General features: G+C 37.2%; 1 protein-coding gene across 4 annotated transcripts in view; it reads right to left on the reverse strand.

Moving 5' to 3' along the window:
- The window catches only part of Msr1 (macrophage scavenger receptor 1), a 59,850-nt gene extending 41,342 nt beyond the window's left edge, over positions 1-18,508 (reverse strand). For 3 of the 4 annotated variants that reach the window (XM_031339572.1, XM_031339575.1, XM_031339574.1), the window contains exons 1-5: positions 18,059-18,077; positions 17,330-17,428; positions 8,578-8,683; positions 7,004-7,117; positions 407-816 (exon numbers count right to left, since the gene is read on the reverse strand). In XM_031339572.1, the coding sequence (XP_031195432.1) occupies positions 407-816; positions 7,004-7,117; positions 8,578-8,683; positions 17,330-17,428 (729 nt within the window). In that variant the 5' untranslated portion in view covers positions 18,059-18,077. Of the gene's footprint in view, positions 1-406; positions 817-7,003; positions 7,118-8,577; positions 8,684-17,329; positions 17,429-18,058 lie in introns of all 4 variants that reach the window. The other variant, XM_031339573.1, reaches the window with a different exon arrangement.
- Positions 18,509-18,923: the final 415 nt, after the last annotated feature.

The following is an 18,923-nucleotide window of genomic DNA, read 5'->3' on the forward strand; positions in this document are numbered from 1 at the left end:
GATCATAAGAGCAGTTATCAAGGTGTTTGCTGTGAGGTTATGTTTCTGAGAAATATCAAAAGCTATGCCCATAGAGTCTGCCCAACATGACTGCTCAAATGTGGGTGGAACATGGATGACAACAGTGAGTGGGCCAAAGAGGACACAGAAAAGGACACCAGGCTTCACACCTGTACAAAGAACTATAAGTGACTGAGGAAAGCTGGGGACAGGAAAGGTAGTCTTCCCAAGGGAAGCGCACACTAATAGGTTGTCCAATGCTAAATGGTCGGACTGAAAACATGCATACAGATCATGTTATAAGGACCAAAAGAAACCACGTTATTTTTAGGAACACAAATGTATATACATATCCATGGAATTTAGTTCCAGAATACAGCCCTCCCATTGTATTCTGAAGGCTTACCTGCTGTTGTTTCGCTGTAGATTCGCGGACTTTGAGATTCAGTGTTTCTGTACGGAGCTGGGCATCAAGCAGCGTCATATTCAGACTCTGCAAGGACTTGGAGATTGCATCTAGTGAATTCCCATGTTCCTGGACTGAGGAAATCAAGGAATTTAACTGCAGAAGAATATCATTAAGTCTTTGGTCGGTTATCGTGCTGAAATTCTGGAAGCGTTCCATGTCTATAAGGTCGGCCTTTGAGTCTGAAATGCTTTGGATTCTCGCCTCCATGTCCTTTATGTGTTCCATGGCAATTGTAAACCTCACTTCCGTCTTACTGGTGTTTTCTTTTCCAATCAGGATTTGAGATGTATCACTTGTGTTAACTGAACCAACTAAGCAGGTCTTCATTTCCCAATTCACAAGCTGAGCTGAATATTTAAATAAAAATAAACCAAATTTAGCCTATTTTATTTTATTTTATTTTATTTTATTTTGTGCTCATCATCCCTATGTCTTTGCAATCCATCCCATCGTAGGATGTTGAATGCTAGCTTAAATCAAGCATTTAGTTTTCATTGATTAGACTCAGTATGTTATTATAAATCACATAGTAGTAACCTCTATGATTTTTATGTTAGAATTTAATCCAGTATAGATCAGTCCTTCTGATTGTTGATTATTAGTCTTCTTGGCCATTCTTTGCCAATTATAGAAAATTCTACAGACTGGAATGTACTGTACCCTATTCATGGACTACTTACTGTTAATAGAAAATGAGTTAATGTTAAGCAACTCTTCCGAAATTATCCTGTTGCACATATTTATACTAGGATAACAATTGCAAAATCAATACACAAAATAATCAGGAGACTAATGCCATCCACAGGTTGGTAAACTGTTGGTTCATCAATGAAGATACCAGAAAAACGGTCACCTTGGTTAAGCAGGTTAATTTTCATGAGATGAAATCGGGAAGATACATGAACAGCATGTGTATCAAATATGCAAAAAAAATAATTTTCCATATGTATTATCAGTCTGAACTAAGTCTAATGTTTGATTGTACATTTATCAAATCATATTTGTTTCCATTAACATTATTGTTATATTAATTGGTTTATGAGTCAGGGCTTCAGTGTATAACTTAGCTTGATGTTGACGATGTCATACCACTCTAACCTCAGACTCATGATCCTTCTGCTGTAGCCTTCCCAGTCTCAGAATCACAGAATCTGGAAACTTTTAATTTAGTGTCATATTATAAGTACTTTTTCTAATTTTTAATTTAATAATTTTAATTAAAAACATTTGGTAAGTACATTCTATCCCATGATAGACCTGCCAGATTTGCTTAAAAATTCTACAAATTAACTTTGCTTCTACTTTCAGTAACATATTCAATGTTTTGAAAAGTAGTCTTGTGATGAATCAGATCTTCAAGAATAACCGTTCTATTCAGTGAAATTTGGGGAGTATAATGAGCTGCTGAAACATGTTTGCGAATGGGTGTATGTTTTCTAAGAGAGATAATTATCCTTTCAGAATGGTGTAGAATGAAATAAATAAATGAAGGAAAACAAAAACATCAAGTTAAAGATAAAATTACATATTTTAATTATATATGATGAAGTAAATACTAAAATATGTTACCAGTATTCTATAATAATATTATATATTTGGTGAAACTTAACAGATTATAACTATGTGTATATTTTTGTCTGCATGCTCTTTTTATATTCTTGTTGGTTCAAGGTATAATGTTTTCCACATATGACAATATAGAGCAGGAAAACTACATCTTTCATGCAGCTAAAATATTTAAATACATAGCCATATATGAATCTCTTGAATTTCTTAGTTGCAACCAGTGTTACAGAGTTTTAAGAATTTAAATAAGACAACAGAAATGTCTACTTAGTGCTATATGGATTGCTAGGCATGCATATATGAACCTTAGGCTCCAAACTACAGCAATAACCAATTAACTGTGGTTAGTTTAATGAGAAGGTTCCAAACACTCACATATTTAAATTTTTGTTTCCACAGTTTGTATACCTGTTGAAAAGGATTAGAAAGTTGGACCTTGTAGCAGAGGTATATCAATAGAGTGGGACTTGAAGTTTCAAAAGACTAGGGTCATTCCAGTTAGCTCTCTCTTCCTCGTGATTGTGTCGCAAGATGTGAGTTCTCTAAGCCATGCCTGCCTTCTTCCTCCTTTGCTCTTCACCATGATGGTCATGGACTCTAATCCAGCAATGGACATATCAAAGTGAACAGCGAAAACTTCACAAGACCTAAACCTTGCACAAGGAACTATAGGCAATATAAAAGCTGGGAGTAGGAAAGGTGATCTTTCCAAGGGAAAAACACACAAACTGCTTTTCTAATGTCAGCAACCAATGCTGAAAAGATACATGCAACTAAGATTATACATATTGAGCTGGCACTATTGCTGTTATAGGCGTATGTGTTCATATATTACATGCACATATATAACATGTGTGATATATGTACAAATATGTACATATAAGATGTATGTTTATACACACACACACACACATATATGCATGTAATAATAATAGTAAAAATGAGGCCATTAATTTGAAGGAGACTGGGGAAAGTATGTAAGAAGGTTTAGAGGAGAGAAACAGAAGGGAAATGTTGTTACATGTACAATTATATTTTAATCTTAAAAGTAAAATTTTAAAAATCATAGTTAATATTTTTAAAAGCTCACATTTTTTTCATCTTTTCCTGAAGAGGTGGTATTCAGTAATATCTCAATTTTATACTGAAAGAAGGCAAATTTTTATGTCCTATGCAAATACCTCAGGATCTGGTAATATTTGATTCTATATATCATGTTTACCCTTTCATGTTAGCAATATCTTTTCCCATCCAACATTTATATTATTTTGAGCAAAGATGTCTTATATTTCAGTAATAATTTATACACATCAGTTCTATAATATATCTTCTCATCCTGGTCCAGTATTATGATGCTATTTTCTGTCAGGAATACTTCCCATTCTTTGAGAAAAGTATCATATAATGAGTGCCACAAGAATAATAAAACAACTTTTCACAAACTAGCTACTTTAAATTGAAAGCTTTATGTTCATTTTACTTTAATTACCAATTCATATGTTGTGCCATAACTTTCATCAGATTACATCTGTAATCTTTTGATATCATGTCTGTATATGCAATACATTTTAGAACTCTTTGAAAGACATTGTGATCTGGTAATAAGAGTTATAAATGGATTAACAATTACCTGTTCTACTTAAAATGCTGCTTAAAATTCTGGTGAAATTGGAACAAGTATAAGTTTATAAGATTGAAACATTCTATTTCTATCAGTCTTAATAGATCCCTACTATAATGTTAGGAAACAGAAAATGATAGATGAATTACTGGCAGTCCCATAGCAAATGTTTGACTTGGCAATATTCCCTCATAGCCCAAGAACCTTGAACTTGATTACAAGCCTGGATACTATTCATGCTTCTATTTCACTTGATCATGACCTGTCAAAGCCCACAGTCCTTGAGGTAGGTTCTATAGAGTGTGGTTTGCATAAAAGAGATGAAATGTACTCCAATTCTAATTGGTGTATATTTGTTAATACCAAGCAAGGGCACATCATTCAAGTATGCATTTCACACTGCAGATAAATGTGTCTACATAGACAACATGCACATAACCTTGCTTATGGAGAAATGAGGACTCTATGTTGTTAGACACTTCTATTCCCTTCATTCAATAGCTGTCATTTGTTCGATGTTTGCTTTAGTTACTATGCTTGGTTTTTTGTTTTCACTGTTTGTAATGAGTAAAACAGGAGCTTTTTTAAAAAAGAAATATTCTCTTGGTTGACATTAGGAAAGTTCTATTTTCATAGATTTTTTTCTGGACAATCATGTTTTATTATCATAACCAAATTACACTGAGAGACAGTACACAAGAGAGGTTAAGATACAAAAGTCATAGATGGAAACGCATGCTCCATTACCAAGGAGTTTCAGTCTTTTGGTGTGGATAATGAAGATAATTATAGTGTCTGCTGAAAGGGTAATTGTAAAGATGTATTAAGAGGATATGTTGAAAGTTTATAGCCTGGTGCTCGGGCATAGTAAATGATGCAAAATGATAAAACAATAGCTGCTTTTACAATTGCAGTTAATTTCCTTAGCTTTTCTTCCTGAGTAGAATTTTTAATGTGTTTTGAGATACTCTCTCAAGTTTTCCTTAACAAAAGAACCTTGGTTTTACATTTAGGAGCATTCTCTTAGGCAGATTCGTTTGTTCATTTATATGAAATTTTCCTAAGCCTTTCTCTTGTATAGAGCAAATGTATTGTGTGTGGGTTGGGAGAATGGTGAGTATAGAGAAAAGAAGAATGGCAAGGCCAGGGAATTTGAATATCAATTAAAATCCAACATGTCTGTTTGGGCAAGTAGCTCAGTTAATAGAATGATTTGCTAGCATTCAGGTTGCCCTGAGTTCAATTGTAGCACCATGTAAACTGAATCTGTTGCTGGCTAACCTCAGTACTCAGAAGCAGGGGCAGGAAGACCAGATATTCAAATTTACTCTTAGATACAAGCAAATTAGAAGCCAGCCTGGGAAAAGGGACAAAACCTATCCATGACAACAACAATTAACAAAAACACCTCCCCAAAACAAACAAGCAAAACAAACAAACAAACAAACAAGCAAAAAGCATATATTTGAAACTGTTATCTCCAGTTCAAGCCAACTTCTTAAAGAAATATTTTTCTAGAGAACAACACATAGAACCCAAGTAGCAGACCATACTTTATAGTTTTCTAACAGATATTGCTGTGTCGCTGTTGATAAATAGTTTAAATTACATCATGTGAAACATATTTACTAGAAACAGTCACGGTGTGATATCCCTCTCTGCTTTCCACACTCGGCATGTAAAGCTTTCTGCAAAACAGGCATGTTTTGTTTGGGGATAGACATTGCTAGTATAAATTACCATACTTGTTTTCATACTGACAGGCAATTAAGATGCAGAGTATTATTTTCTCCACATGCTTTAGAAGGTGCTGCAGACATGCTAAAGAACCATGGATAAGTTCATTCTCTTTTAGGGGAAATTTTTATATACTAACTGGACTTTCAGGAGTGTTGTTGCCCATCACTAGAAGTACACAAAACTAAGAGTATAATACAATTTTGAAATAGCCTGAACTTTACCAGCACTTTTTAAAAACAAAAACAAAACAAAACAAAAATAGATTAGAGAAAGATTAACATAAAAAAATTCAATTACATTTACATGTAACAGCAATGAACAATTGCAGTGTAAAATTCAAATGCATTAGCATTTGCAAAAACAAGAGAGGAATCTAATCTCAGTCATGTCTGATAGTACATGTAGAAGATATATGTAAAACTTTGAAAGAAGTTAACAACATCCTAAGTAAATGAAAATGCATCCTATGCATTCTTTTATGTTTGCTTAAAATTACAGACGTGCACACACACACACACACACACAGAGAGAGAGAGAGAGAGAGAGAGAGAGGGAGGGAGGGAGGGAGAAAATTTGAATAAAATTTTGTCACTTGTGATAATATTCCCTCCTGCTCAAGGTGCCTAGTACTGTGAACCTAGCCAAGAGAACATACTACTGCCGTTCTCTACAGCAGTAACATTTCTATCTGCATCCTTAGTACTTGTTATCTGTGACCACCAGTAAGTGTAACTCTCACATCTCATTAGAGAAGATTCCCCCACACACTCCCTGAAGGACTGAGATTACTGCAGAACTCCAAAACCTCACTAAAATCTAAAGAACAAGGGTCTGTGGTATACTTATCCCAAAATATACACTGACTACGCAGCCGGTACATCTAAGGCTCAGTGACCATTAGAGAAGAGGGGGACAGAAAGACTGCAAGAATCAGAGGACCAGGGTATCAACTGAGAGATGGTATACTCCATGTATATCTGGGATCTGCACTAATGAAATGTCAACAATGTGATCAACAAGAAAAGACCTGAAAATGATAACACCAATTGACATTTCAGTATCGATGGTATAAATCTCACCAGGCCCCACCCCTGGATGAAGAGCTAGCTATAGGCAGTTAATGGCTCTGGTAAGGAATTAATCATCGGCAAGGATGAGTTTCCTGATATGTTACCTAATCCCAAGAGGTCAGACCTAAATGCATACACATTTAAGCAACACATAATAAACCCAGAGGCTGTCTACAAATTGATATTTTTCTATCTTTATTCATATATGTGTGCATATATATATATATATATATATAACAAAGAATAATAGATAATGATTTTGAGAAAAAGAAGGGAACAAGAGAAGAGTTGGGGGGGGAAGAGAAAGAGAGAGGAAGGACAGAATAAACCTAGCCCACTTTCTTCATGTAAAAAGTTTTAATTTACTCTCTTACATTCTGTTTGAAAACATGAAAAGCTTTCTACTTAACATTATAGAACCTGTTTCCATTGAATTTGTTGATACTGAGGAAAGTTTTGCATATCAAGTTTCCCTATGGATCTACCACATAGCAGCTGCTTTAGCTCTGGTTTTACACTCAGCAGAGGACACAGTACCTGTCACTATTCCAACAACAGGTATTAGTACTGCAAACACGAGGAGGTAGAGTGCAATGAGGGCAGCCTTGAGGGACTTCACTTTTTCCTGAACGGAGGAGCCATTTTTAGTGTCTAAAATGAAGCAAAAGAAAATTGAACAAATCCCAAAATATTATTAAAAACCTTGATTTGAAGTTTTGTAATTGGTACTAGAGATAAGATTCAGTCGGTAAAGTGCTTGTCACACAAGTAAGAGAACATAATTATGTACGATTTTGAATTTGTGTATCTCACATGATTTGAATGTAACATACAATTATTTTAGTGGGATAAAAAATATTTACAGACCCTGTGGATAGATCAGAATGTAATAACTGCCCTTATCCCTTTGACATGCATTTATATAGAATATGTATTCCTATAATGGGATGTCTACTGCAGTGGGGCTGTACAACACAGAGAAAAAAAATAGTGGATTATATATTTATTGTGTGGTATGTGGGTTTCTGTGTAGGTTCATGGTCTGTGCTTGGATGTCTCCTTCCATTGCTCTCCACTCCTCACTTTTGAGACAGATTCTCTCACGGAAAATTAGAAGGACAATCCATAATACACACAAGCTGGAATCGTTTCTATTTCAAGGTGAGTGTATGTGATGCCTGTTTGTCTGTTTGTGTACCACTTGTGTGTCTGGAGCATATGGAGGTCAGGGGTCAGATCACCTGGACCTGGAGTCACAGATGGTTATGAGTTGACATGTGCATGCTAGGAAACAAATCTGGGTCTTCCAAAAGAGCAAGTTTCCTTGGCACTGTCCCTTCGCACTTCATTTTTGAGACAAGTTCTCTCACTGGACCTGGAAACCCCAGATTCAATTACACTGGCTGCCCCAAAATCTCCAGGGATCTTCCCGTCTCTTATTTTCTAAAACTGGAGTTACACATATAAACTATCTCATCTGAGCTGGGATTTGAACTCATGTATGTAAACTCATGCACGATTCTTGAAAGTTTTGCATGCTGTTTTTTCCATCTGAAATGTCTAACTCTTCCTTCTCCACCCACCTTCTCAGCTATGGGCATCAAGGCTGTCCTGCCACCTTAAAATAGACCAGATGCTGCTGAGCATTGGTTCCTCTGTGTTCTTGTCATAACCTGATTCATCTGTTGTAAGTGGGATGCTAACCTCTCAAAAAGATATGAAGAAGTGCTGGCCCTCGATAACTATGAAGGTGATTTTAATTGGAACCAGAGTCAGTGCAGATTAGTTGAGTGTAAACAACGTGTTGTGGTGTGAGGTTGGTTCTGATATAATGGTTGAATCTTTATAACAAGAGAAAAGAGCATATAATTACACAGGAAAATAATCAATTCCTTTGAAGCAGGAAGCAGAGGCTAAAGCGATGCAGTTCAATGCCAGGACCAACAGGAACTGTCAGAAACTACTGGAAGCTGGGAAGAGACCTGTGACCCTTTGGACACCTTGATTTAAGACTTCTGGGACAGAGAACTGTGAGGAAACAGAGAAAAAAATTTCTACTGATTTAAGCCACCCAAACAGCTACCTGTGTCACCCTGTCATTTTGTACTTACTGGGAGGAAGCGATGCAGTCATTGAACGTGCATCAAATTTCACAGATTCGGAGCAGCAGAAAGCATCCTCTGGTTCAAGAGGGCAGAGCCTCTCTTTCTCTGTCACCTACCAAACATATGTAGAATACATGAATGCCGCATAAAATGGCTGAGGCTGGTTCTCATGGTGTTGCAAGTTAATCTTTATAATTTAGATTCAATTTTAGCAAGAATAATGTCTAATTAGATATACATATCATATAGACCTCTATATTAATCTTTCTCATGACTTTCTATTTAAATTTTTTTTAAAAAAATCAGAGTTATGGAACTAGGAGATGGATGCCAATGAGATGCCTGTTACTCAAAAATGAATACCTGGACTTGGATGCTAAGCACTCCCTGAGAAGCTACGAAAGGTGTAGCCCTGAAGCTTGGAAATATTGACAGGAGAATCCCCAACACTACCAGAGTGTACCAGTCAGTACACATCGAGTGATCCAGTCTCAAAATATATGGTGCAATGAAAACACATAGCACTGATTTCTGATCTCCACAAACAACCACAAATGCACACAAACATGCACTCAGACATACACTGCAAAGCCATGGAAAACAGATTTGAAAGGTCACATCCTTGAGGACTCGTTGTTGTGTTGTTCTCTGTACAGAGGTGTCTGTGTTTACAGATGTGTGATCTTTGCTTGTGAAGGGGGGAGTCTTACTTTTCTAATAAAAAAAGATACCCAAGTGACAAAAAATAACTAGCTGGAGTGAAAACATGACTTCCCTTAGAACACATAGTTATACATGTTTGGAACAAAAATTTCCGCTAACTTTCTGGACTGAATTTATTAAACATAGCTTCGTGAGCTAGACTTCCTTGCCAAGGCATTTGTTTATCAGTTTAGAAAGATATGGTCAAGTCACTAGATTTAAATACACAGGAAAAAGTAAACTTTCTTTTTGATTGTTGTTGCTTTTACTTCATTAATGATTTATTCTTCTTTCATATAATATATTGCTTTTCTTCTCCCAGTCCCTGTCCCCTACATGACCCCCCACCCCCTCGTCCAGGCCATTTCCTCCTTTCCCTTCAGCAAAGAGCAGGCATCTCCGAGGATCGACTGAACACAGGATATTGAGTTACAATAAGACTAGACACATTCCTTCACACGGAGGCTGGATCAAGCAACCCAGTAGGAGGAAATGGTCCATAAACCAGGCAAAAGTTATTGTGGTTTCCTTCCCATCCATCATCCCTTTTCTCACTCCTTTCTTCCCCTCCTCCTTTTTTCTCCTTCTCCCTTTTCTACTCTTTCTACTGTTTCCTTAAAGGTTGTAATACACAACATAATCTGTTCTTTTGTTATTCAAATTCAATCAACATTCTACTGAGCAATCTGTGCTTTGTCTCCATTGACAGCAACCAAGGCCTTGAATGTCTGTCGTCATTAAGAGCTCAATGGGCCCCAGTGCTAGACTTCCTGATATGTGAACTGAGAGGATCAGTAATTTATAATTCTAGATTGATAAGTACTAAGTCATCTAAGAGAGGAGCAAAGAGTCTGGTCTGGTATTGGACAGTCAGGTGACTACACATGGCAGCACTGCATTGCATATCAAAAGGTAGCAAAGAGAATCTTAAAAATTTTCAACAAAAGTTTGTCAAAAATTTTCATATGACACAATGAATGATACATCAAAATATCATATAACACTCACTCATGGCTACAGTTTTATATTTCTCAAATTTAGTTATGACCAAGATTAGGTCAATAGTGAAACATTTATGAAGCATGTGCCAGGTCCCATGTTTAATTCCAATTATTAAAAAAATAAATAAATAAAAGGAAAGTAATTTTTATATTGAAACAAGTGAATTTAGTTAAAACATAAAGTTTCTTTCTCCCTTTTTTCTTTTATTCTTTTCTTTGTGGTATTAGGCATTAAAGCAGAGGTCTCACTCAAAAGTTTGTGCAATGGGCTCTTTAACTATTAAACTACACTGTAGGGTTTGAAATTCTACTTGAAAATAAGTGCAATTGAATAAAATAAATGAATAAAATAATTGAAGATTCTAATATATTTTCAAGAAACGGTGCTGATTGTGACCGAATGGTCTGCATTTTACAAACATTGTCCTTGAAGGTAAATGGAATAACATTTTGTGGGTCCCAGTTCAGGCAGGTTGACTCAATTATCAAGAATGCAACATCATCTAATTTCTCTTTATGGCCTCCATTGCTGAGGGATGTGTTTGCTGCAGTTTTAACTGAATTCACAGCAGGGTCAGGAAGCAGCCCTCCAGCCTGGGCTGGGGATGGAATACCATCACTCATACCTAAAGGCAGTTGCTGCTTTGGGAGAGTCATAGACTAGCAAGGATGTGACTAAACCCCTGTCAATAGACTTCTTTTTTTTTTCCTCTCTGAAAAAAACCCTGTTCCCTTACCCCCCTCCCCCCTGCCCACCAACCCACCCTCTCCTGCTTCCTGGCCCTGGCATTCCCCTACACTGGGGCATAGAACCTTCACAAGGCCAAGGGCCTCTCCTGCCCTTAATGACTGACTAGGCCTTCCTCTGCTATACACTTGCTGCTGGAGCCATTAGTCCCACCATGTGTACTCTTTGGTTGGTGGTTTAGTCCCTGGGAGCTTTGGGGGTACTGGTTAGTTCATATTGTTGTTTGTCGTAAGGGGCTGCAAACCCCTTCAGCTCTTGGGTCCTTTCTCTAGCTCCTTCAATGGGAACCCTCTGCTCAGTCCAATGGATGGCTGTGAACCTCCACCTCTGTATTAGCCGGGCTCTGGCAGAGCCTCTCAGGAGACAGCTATATCACGCTCCTGTCAGCCAGCAAAACTTTGACCAAGAAGGTTATTTATTTGGCCGCTCAGACGGACGACCTTTGCATGTTGACGATTTCTGAGACTCAGTTTCCACAAATCTTGAGTTGTTCAATCTGAGGACTGTGGTTTTTCCAGGATTTGCCACTGGGAAAAGGTGATAAGGGAAGGGAAGTAGAGGACCAGAAATTTCTTTTTTTCGGGTAAGGCAACATTGAAAAAAGAAAGGAAAAGCCCAAACCAAACAGGCATGTTGCAAGACTCAGGGTGCTGTAGATCCTGTAGCAGAAATAAAAGCGAAAAACAGCTCCATCACAAAAAGATTAAAAAGGCCAATTGTGAGGCATGATGGCACGTGCCTACAGCCTCACCGTCTGCTTATAATCCTGGCACTTGGGAGTCAGGGGCAAGAAGAATGCAGAGTTAACACCAGCCTGGGCCACACTGTAAGACTCTCATAAGACAAGCAAACAGAAGCCCTTAAACAATTAAGTAAATGAGTGACAGAGAGCCCTGGAGACTGACCATGGAGGAAGCAGGCTTGGACCGGACTGTAGATCCAGGCTTTTCTTGTTTCCCCTCTTTTAATCCACGATGAAATATGGACAATGATTTTACCCATCAAGCAAAACAAATGAGCAAGGAAACAAAACGGAGTTAACGACAAAACAGCTCTATAATCACTTCAATGCCACATTCAAAACGACTACGGCCAAGTGGATAAAACTTGGGACTTCCAGCTCACGTGGTACTGAACATGTGTGTGTGTGTGTGTGTGTGTGTGTGTGTGTGTGTGTGTGAGCGTGTGTGTGCATGTGAGCATGTGCGTGTGTGTGCGTGTGCATGTGCGTGCGCGTGTGTGTGTGTGTGTGTGTGTGCATGTGAGCGTGTGCATGTGTGTGCGTGTGTGTGTGTGTGTGTGTGTGTGTGTGTGTGTGTGTGTGTGCGCGCTCGCGCGCGCACGTGCGTGTGTTGCTATGACTTGAAGCTGTGTATAACCCCAAAGCCCTCCCTTGGCACTCTGAGGAAGGCTTATCTTCTTGCTCTAACAGTCTGAGCTTCCAGCACAATCAAGATGAGTATTTCGTAGCTTTGCCTCAGCCTTTTCAGAAGTCAGAACACTAATATAAAGAAGTTTGAGCCTGACTGGAATATTTTGGCTAAAACTGTGATTTTCCTCTTTTTACATATTTTCTGTTCCATCCTTTTGGACCCAGAGCCAGGCTTGCTCTTTAGAGCTTAGGAACATGGATGGATGCCTCTGCCTGGTTCCCCTCTGAATTCTTTTGCATTTTGTCACTCTCAACTGGCCTACTGTCACTTTCAGGAACACTCTACCAGATTTTTCCCTGAGTGATTTTTTTTTTTTTGGTGGGGGAGGGCAATTATTTAGTTTGGAGGATGTTTATCTAACCTACTGTTCACCCTCTAAATGTCCATAATAGCTCATAAATCACTGCATTTTTGGTTTCCTTTCAGTGATATTCTTAACTATTAAAATGCCTGTGCCCTGATAAACTAAAGTACAATTACAGTACAGCACCTCTCACCCAGGGAAACAGTAAAATGTGCTGGCCTTACTTAAGGAGCATGGCTGAGGGGTTATTGATAGAAATATGGCTGACCTCAGTGCAGGCCCTGCTGAAAAGTCTTCAGCGAGCATGGATGAGGACTTCCTTGTGTTTGCACAGATGAACTCTCCTTCTCCTACTATGTGCTTTACCTGCTTCCCTGAGTTCATGAAGCCATGAGCAATTAGGACATAACAATATAGGAATGGGTGGAAGGACTGGCCAGATACTCTGGTAAGTGTTGATCTCATGGAGATGGTAGGAGTGCAGCCACTTTATAACAATCTTGACTCACATCCTGGGGTTTTTCCAAACTAAGTGTTCTCATTGACAACCACTGTTTTGTGTGCATCATGAATGTGTTTGCTGAACGTAGATGTAGAGTTTTAATCACGGTAGGTAACATCTGCTTTCAGCAATGGAACTCCTGGGATACTAAACCTTCGAATTCATGACCAAAAAATCTTCATGAGCTACAGAAGCAACAAAGATTTTTCCATGTGGGGAGATTTCTCTCAGTTTACTGCCTGTAGTTTTAGCCCTTAAGGTATGTGGCGGGGAGGGGGGGTGCAGGGAGGAAGAAAGGATGGAGGGAGGAAGGGAGGGAAGAAAGGGAGGGAGGGAGAGACAGTTAAAGAGAGAGAAACAGGTATGTGGACAGTAATTTATCAGGAAAACAAACCTGAGAAACATAAACCCAAGAACAAACTGGATTAGTGGCTGAGAAAAGAATGGTCTAGCACTTCAAGACACAGACAAACCTTTGGCTATTTTCTGATGGATTTTGATTCTGTTTTGAGATAACACATCGCTAAGTGAGCCAGTCTGGCCTTGACATTCAGTCTTTCTCCCAGAGACTCCTATATGATTGCAGGTGTACTAATCTGTCTTGCCCCATGCCTTGACTGTGAGTGTACCAGGACTCAGTTCTGGCCCAGCTCTGGTCCAGCTCTGGCCCTGTAGTCTCTCCTCAGTTACTCCCCTAGTGATCTCAGTGTTTATGTATCAGGTGAAAGGCTCTGTGTTTGATCCCCAGAGGCATAAAATAAAAACATAGCAAAAATTAAAATTAAAAAAATTATATAGGTGGAAAAAACATATTTTCAAGGATGAACCTATTTCATAGATCTATGTATATCCCAAGGAATGTTCATATTTCACATATATTGAATTTTAAAAAAGAGCTTGCTATATACTGGAAAATGCTTCTCTCAAACTTGCAAGAACTTAGTTACCTGACCAAAAATAGATTTTATTGGTATATTCCATTTTAATTAAATTTATCAGATTTTTCATTTTTTATCTGATTCTATTACCAATTTTTGGAAATGTAAGAATACATACAGAGACAAGTTATTAGCAGTCTGTGAATAGTTTTACAGCATTTTTCTGTGACCTTAAATGTGATTTCCAAGTTAAGAGCCAAAGAATTTCACATAATATGACTTTTCCTAGCATAGGCCTTTATCCTGATAAAGGATTGTGAAATCCTTTGAGCTTGTATAATCTATCAACAATGTGTTCTCATGAGAATCAAAATGCATCTCTGCCATATCAGCTTTTTATGAAGGGTGAAAAGTTCATGGAAAGAGCAACAGGAAAGCCATATGAAGGAACTCAGAGGTTAACACTAACCAGAATCTTCATTTTCAGGCATGTTATCATTAAGACAATGTAGTGACATTCAAGCTGCGATAAAATTCAACTTCTACCATCCGGCCACTTTAATACCATAAAATCCATCATTCCTCACAGGACACTTAAGTCTTTGTTCATAGGTCTGGTTTTACACAGTGGGTGCTGCAATGCGCATATTAATAGGCATGACACATTTTGTTTAAAACTTATGTTTTTCCTTTTCTTTGAATGGTCTTTTCAAATTTAAAAATAATGAACTTTCTGGTATTTAATCAAATATGATCATTTCTATAATTATTGTTTTATATGATCACCCTTTTCTGGAGCCCATGAGTTTACTTACATAAATAATGACATCAGAGCTATAGTTATGACTTATTTTTTTGATTTTTTTCTTTTTGATTTTGCACCATTGTTGAAGTACTAGATTTAATGAAAACCATTTTGAACTCTTTAGTATCTACTGTTATTTAGAAAAAGGATATAATACACATTTTGTTTGAGTAATGTATGAGTGTGAAAATTTTAAAACAAGTTCATCACCATAGACTTATTTAGATATTAACAAGAGTTGTGGTATTTTAAGCCACCTTTGCTTCCCTGTTTATGATTAGTGTGGAAGAGATACTTCCCTGCAATTATTTGTTATTCACTGTACCTTTTGGCTATTGCCTGTTCATACCCATTGTGTGAATACTCTTGCCTGTTCATACCCATTGTGTGAATACTCCTGGGAAGCTCTCTTATACCCATGTGTAACTAAGTAAGGAATTTATGTGTGTCTAGTACCTACTAACTATTTGAGATGCTTTTTTATTGTTGTCATGGTACTAGCATTGGACTTAGAAACAAATCTCTTCTCAGTAGAGGTGCTGTAAGCATACTCTACCTCTAGTACTCTCTTTTCATTTCGAGACAAGATCTCACTGAAATTACTGACTGGCCTTTAACTTACTCTCTAGTCTAGGAACATCTTCATCTTGATGTCTGACTACCTTGGCATTCCAAGCACCTGGGTAAGAGGTCAGTGGCCATGTGACTGGCCATTTGTCTTTTCATGCTTGTACATATCATTTTTCTCAGATAAATGTATACATATAATTTTCATGATCTTCTTACAGTCATTTTTTTTTTCTTAACAGTGGGGTAAATTACTCCAATGTAACCTTACTTATTCATTTAAATTAAAACTCTGCTTTTAATATAGATAGCTGATAACTTATATCACCTTTAAAGTTAGTATATTTGTGTATGCAATGCTAAAAATGAATGTATAATGATTCCTGTTTAAGACTGAACCATCTTATGCCTTATGGTAGTGACAGTAGTCCTTGCTAGTAAAATATAAAAAGCATCAATGTTTGAATTGAAAACCAAACATGACAAAAAAGAATATGATCAAAATATATTCTATAAAATTCTCAAAAATAAAAACAGCAAAAATAAAAATTTAGCAAACTGATCCTAAGTGGAAAGATGAATATAACATTCTTTTAGGTAAATGACTTTAAGAAAGCAGAAATTATTTTAAGAGTTTTGAATAATTTTTATATTTGTAAAATGCTAATATACTATCCATGTAAAGGAGTACTATGAAGACTGAAGTAATTTTTAAGTTTGCCTAATACAGAGAAAGCTGGCAATAAACCACATCAGCATTTTTTACAATTCTGTACTATTTTATGAGCTTTGCTTATTTTAGTTTCAAAGCAGTGCTGTGAACTCTATAGACAGATTCTCTCATCTTGCATTTAGGGGACTAAGACATAAATGGCTTAGGTACTTACTCAGTGTTATATAGCTGGAAGTGAGGGTCATTGGGCTTGAAAGCACACAGTGTACTCATACAATGTGAGCTCCCTGCTACTGCCCCAAACATTCATCATTTCAGCTCTGAATTTTCTGCCACAGTTTCACATGGCCATTGATAACACCAGCCCAATTTTATGCTATGTAAGTCTTACTCATCCATCCAAATCATCCTAAATTGTAACATTCCACCAAGACACTTTTACCTTTAAAGCAATAACTTCTCCCATTCACACAGTAGTTACATAAATCAATTTTATTCTATGGAAGAAGTCCAAATTATATTAGTTCTGCCTGGGCATATGCTTTAAATTGAAAACTTCCTTCAAAATTAACTGTATTTTTTTCTTTGTATCTCTTCCTCATATGTAATTCAAACTGTTGCAGTAGAAGAGATTCAGCTGTCATTCATTCTCTGAGCAAGGAAATATTAATACAGCAATCAGGTTAAAGTCAAAAATGTCACCTGAAGAAAATGACAAGGAAACACACTAACCTATTAAACATACTTTAAACAAAGCCAGCAATTTAACAAAACACATGTGGTTAAGTGACAAAGTTGCTATGTGATCTGACTATGAAGTTGCTTATTTTGTTTGCATTTATTATGTTTTTAATAGTGAAGATATTGGCAAGAATTTTATCTATCATTTTACCTGTTAAACAACAAAACTAAACTATTAGTGGTAGAAGAAAAGTTTACTAGAAATTATGGATCAGATACTCTGTATATCTGTCTGTTGCTCTCTCTGTGTGTCACAAACACACAGACAGACAGACAGACAGACAGATAGACACACAGACACACATACTCACACACACACACACACACACACACACACACTTGTACAAGAGTAGGATCATGCCATCAGTACAAATAATATTAAGAAGAAATAAATTAAACTATACCTCTTTTGTCATTGCTGGTAAAGAAGGCAGCACTGATTTATCCACTTCCCTCTCTTTACAATTGAAACCTAAAATCTTTATCACATAGTATTTCAGCATCTGGCCCACAAGGAAAGGAAATGACACAATTGTGTGTTGAAAACCTTTCTCTGAATTGTGTTTCAATAGCCTTCTCAATGTACAAGTTAGCAAAATCTAAATTTGTCAGATAACTCATTCCATTTCCTTAAAGGACATTGTAAAATGCAAAGGGGAAGTTAAAATAAAAGAGCAAGAATTTTGGAGCAGGGTACAAAATTGACATCTCACCAGCCATCTCTGGTCAATTAGTTATGTGTGGCTTCTACAGCATTTATTATTTCACACTGTCCCTTCTTGCAGTCAGACAGTGTAGAGAAAGATGCCATGTTTTGTTTTCTATCACTCTTCCCTCCTGTCTTTATAGCAAAGAGCAAAACACCAGAAAGGATGCAGCATCTAACCAAAGTAAGCAACTTCAGCTTAGTACAACCATTTCAGCATTTTAAAGGACTATATGGACTAAAGGAGGCTGAAGAGTCAGCTCAAAGGAAATGAAAACCCTCTACCTTCTGACACGTGGTCAGAGGTTTGTGCATTTTCCTTATTCATTCAGTTATATTCTGCTAGTTCAAGTATAAGCCACTTCAAAATTCAATATTACATTATTAAGATTTACAACTAATATTTCTGAAGGAGAATATAACTTACATTCCACAGGCAATTATTGGTGCTCCAAACAGAACGAATTTTTCCTCTGCCTCTTCCTTCTCTTCCTCCTCTTCCTCCTATCATCATCATCATCATCATCATCATCATCATCATCATCATCACCATCATCATCATCATCATAGGGAAATGGTACCAAAAGTAGGAAAAGAGTCAGAGACATCCCCACTCCCATTGTTAGGAGTTCCACAAAACACCAAGGTATAAAATGATAATATATATGCAAAGAACCCAGTACAGACATGTGCAGGTTCTGTAATGGCTGCTTTAGTCTCTGTGAGCTCCTATGAGTCCTGCTTAGTTCATTCTGTAGATCACATTTTCCTGGTGTTCTCGATTATAATGATATTCTGCTATATTAATAGATTGCTACATAGCAATTGTAATCGGAGGGACTTCCTTCAGTAGCAGATGGGAGCAGATGCAGAGAGACCCACAGCCACACATTAAGCAAAGAGAAAACCCAAATTAGAGATCTCCATTGGGTGCCTCCTCTCAGAACTTAGGGAACCCCAAGGAAGAGGAATGGGAAGAACTGTAGAATCGAGCTTCTTAATAAATTGTGGCTCAAATCAGTAAGCACAAGTCACCAACCATGAGTAGGAAATGTGTGAAAGAGCACAAGAACAATACAGCATTTGAGAAACACAAGCACTAATCTAATAGTAATACTGTCCACAAACGGTATGGTGAACCCATCCCTAAGGTAACCAATAAAAGACTAAATGTGGGCAAGGGTGTAACTCAGTGGTAGAGCATATGTGTAGCTTTAGCCAAGGGGTCCTGGTTCAATTCCTAGCATCACAATGTTTAAATTAAAACAAAAATAATAAAAGAAGCATTTAAA

The sequence above is a fragment of the Mastomys coucha genome, unplaced genomic scaffold (genome assembly GCF_008632895.1).
Source record: "Mastomys coucha isolate ucsf_1 unplaced genomic scaffold, UCSF_Mcou_1 pScaffold22, whole genome shotgun sequence".
In the NCBI taxonomy this organism is placed as follows: Eukaryota; Metazoa; Chordata; class Mammalia; order Rodentia; family Muridae; genus Mastomys; species Mastomys coucha.